General features: G+C 46.8%; 1 protein-coding gene across 1 annotated transcript in view; it reads left to right on the forward strand.

Moving 5' to 3' along the window:
• The first annotated feature begins 323 nt into the window (after nt 1-323).
• Nucleotides 324-2,288, forward strand: part of LOC133555278 (keratin, type II cytoskeletal 8-like) — a 7,234-nt gene continuing 5,269 nt past the window's right edge. Inside the window, exons 1-4 of the mRNA XM_061904911.1 lie at nt 324-897; nt 1,692-1,900; nt 1,979-2,039; nt 2,167-2,262. Of these exons, the coding sequence (XP_061760895.1) occupies nt 442-897; nt 1,692-1,900; nt 1,979-2,039; nt 2,167-2,262 (822 nt within the window). The 5' untranslated portion in view covers nt 324-441. The remainder of the gene's footprint in view (nt 898-1,691; nt 1,901-1,978; nt 2,040-2,166; nt 2,263-2,288) is intronic.

The following is a 2,288-nucleotide window of genomic DNA, read 5'->3' on the forward strand; positions in this document are numbered from 1 at the left end:
GGGGTCTAACCTGGGATTTTCAACCTGGATCCAAAAGTCCGAGGCTATTCTTTTGTCTCAGACCATCCCTGTCAGACTGTGCGGTCCTCAGGAAGATCAGTACAAAGTGGGAATGAAATCAACCGGAATGTCTTTCCTTCTCTCAATGGTGCTTTTTGTCCGGGCGTGTCAAAGTCCGTATCATTTTACAAGGGCGTTTACCTGTCTGCATTGTCGCTGCAAGTGTCCGCCTCCTTGCTGGTGCGTCCACGCGATTGGAGGACTGAAACGCTCGCTGGGATCTCCTCTGCTGTGAGAAAAGCCATAAAAAGCCATCATGGACAGGAAGAAAGTACTTAGAGGGACTTGACTCTCCTCTTAGTGAACACCTCTGCTCTGCCAAACCTCTCTCTCTTTGCCCCTCTCTCTTTGTGTGTGACTTGTTTTCCTCTTAGAATTACCATGCGTTCCAGTAGAACCATATCCACCAGTTATGGGTCAGGCGGCAGTCTCGCCGGCGGCTACGGCGGCGGTTACAGTGGCAGCCTCGTCGGTGGTTACGGCGGAGGCGGCGGCGGCGGCTCACGTGGCTGGTCCTCCAGATCTGCAACTACGTACAGGTCATCGCCAGTGATGGCCTCCAGCTCCTCGATACTTAGGTCAAGCATGGGTGGTGGCGGCGGCGGTGGTGGAGGTTTCGGCATGGTTTCTGGCGGTGGAGGAGGTTTCTCCATGAGCTCGAGTGGATTTGGATCCGGCGGAGGTTTGATGATACCTCCCATTGCAAACGTCCAGTGCAACACTAGCCTGCTGGCCCCCGTAGACCTAAAGATAGATCGCGAAATCCAGAGCGTGCGTCTACAAGAGAAGGATCAGATCATGAACCTGAACAATCGCTTTGCATCCTTCATTGACAAGGTAGGTGTAAAAACTATTTTGAACATAGGCATTGGTTTGTGGAGAATGATGATCGATGCAAACTCTATACATATATATATATATATATATATATATATATATATATTTATATATATATATGCAACCGCAAATCCCACAGACTATAGAAGCTAGAAGTCCATGACCATAGCTGGACCTTTGCCATCTGTCTTCCAGCAAGAGGCAGGAAACTCTATAGTGGTCGTATCCAATGTACGATGCCTCTAAACTCAAGTGGTGATCGAGTTACAGTAGCACTCAAAGTCTTCTCCTGATGCAGCAGATACCACCTGAGTACGATCAAACTTACCAAAGTCAATGATATTTCCTTATTGTTTGTCAACCAGTGTATTATTAACTCCAGTCCAGAAAGGCTGACTGTGACTCAATCCCACACTAACTGTGTGAAAGTCAGCAATGCGGACCAATACGTCACTATTGATCCATCTGAATAAGTCTTGGATGGATTAGCAAAATGTGCCAGAGATCAAAAAGGTGAGGTGCATTAAAGGGGAGGGGCTATATGAGGCGTGGCACCCAAAACAAAGGGATGGGCTCCAACCTTCCGCCCCCCTCAATCTGCATCCGGAAGTTCAAACTTGTTTGCTGGATCTCCACATGAGAAATTTTAAAATAAAAATACTTTGGGGGGTTTTGTTTGTACCAACGTGCAACCGAGATAATGAAGAAGACCTGGGACATAATCATGTCACGATATTGTATGCTTGCCTGAACACTAACTCTGAAAATACAATTCGAATTTGCGTTTTTCCTAGGTACGCTTCCTGGAGCAGCAGAACAAAATGCTGGAAACCAAATGGCAACTGATGCAGGAGCAGACCACCTCCCGCTCCAACATCGACGCCATGTTCGAGGCTTACATCGCCAACCTGCGCAGACAGCTGGACGGTTTCGGCAACGAGAAGATCAAACTGGAGGGAGAGCTGAGGAACATGCAGGGACTGGTGGAAGACTTCAAGACAAAGTGAGAACCAGCAAAAAGCTAGGACTCAATCAGCTGTCGTAAACTCACCGATTCGTCCGTTCTATTTGACTTTTTCAGATACGAGGATGAAATCGGCAAGCGTGCAAATCTGGAGAATGAATTTGTTGTCCTTAAAAAGGTAACTGCTAAAGTGCTTAAGTGTTTCTGCAAGTGGAACGCAATGAAAAACATGTATTTAGACTTAGACTCAGACAAACTTTATTGATCCACATGGGGCATTGTTCCTTCTTCTTCTCGACCAACAGGATGTCGATATTGCCTACATGAAAAAGATTGATCTTGAGGCACAGATTGACGGTCTTCAGGATGAGATTAACTTCCTCAGGGCGATCTATGACAGAGTACGTAAAACAGACCTCAAACACTG

The sequence above is a fragment of the Nerophis ophidion genome, linkage group LG06 (genome assembly GCF_033978795.1).
Source record: "Nerophis ophidion isolate RoL-2023_Sa linkage group LG06, RoL_Noph_v1.0, whole genome shotgun sequence".
Taxonomy (NCBI): Eukaryota; Metazoa; Chordata; class Actinopteri; order Syngnathiformes; family Syngnathidae; genus Nerophis; species Nerophis ophidion.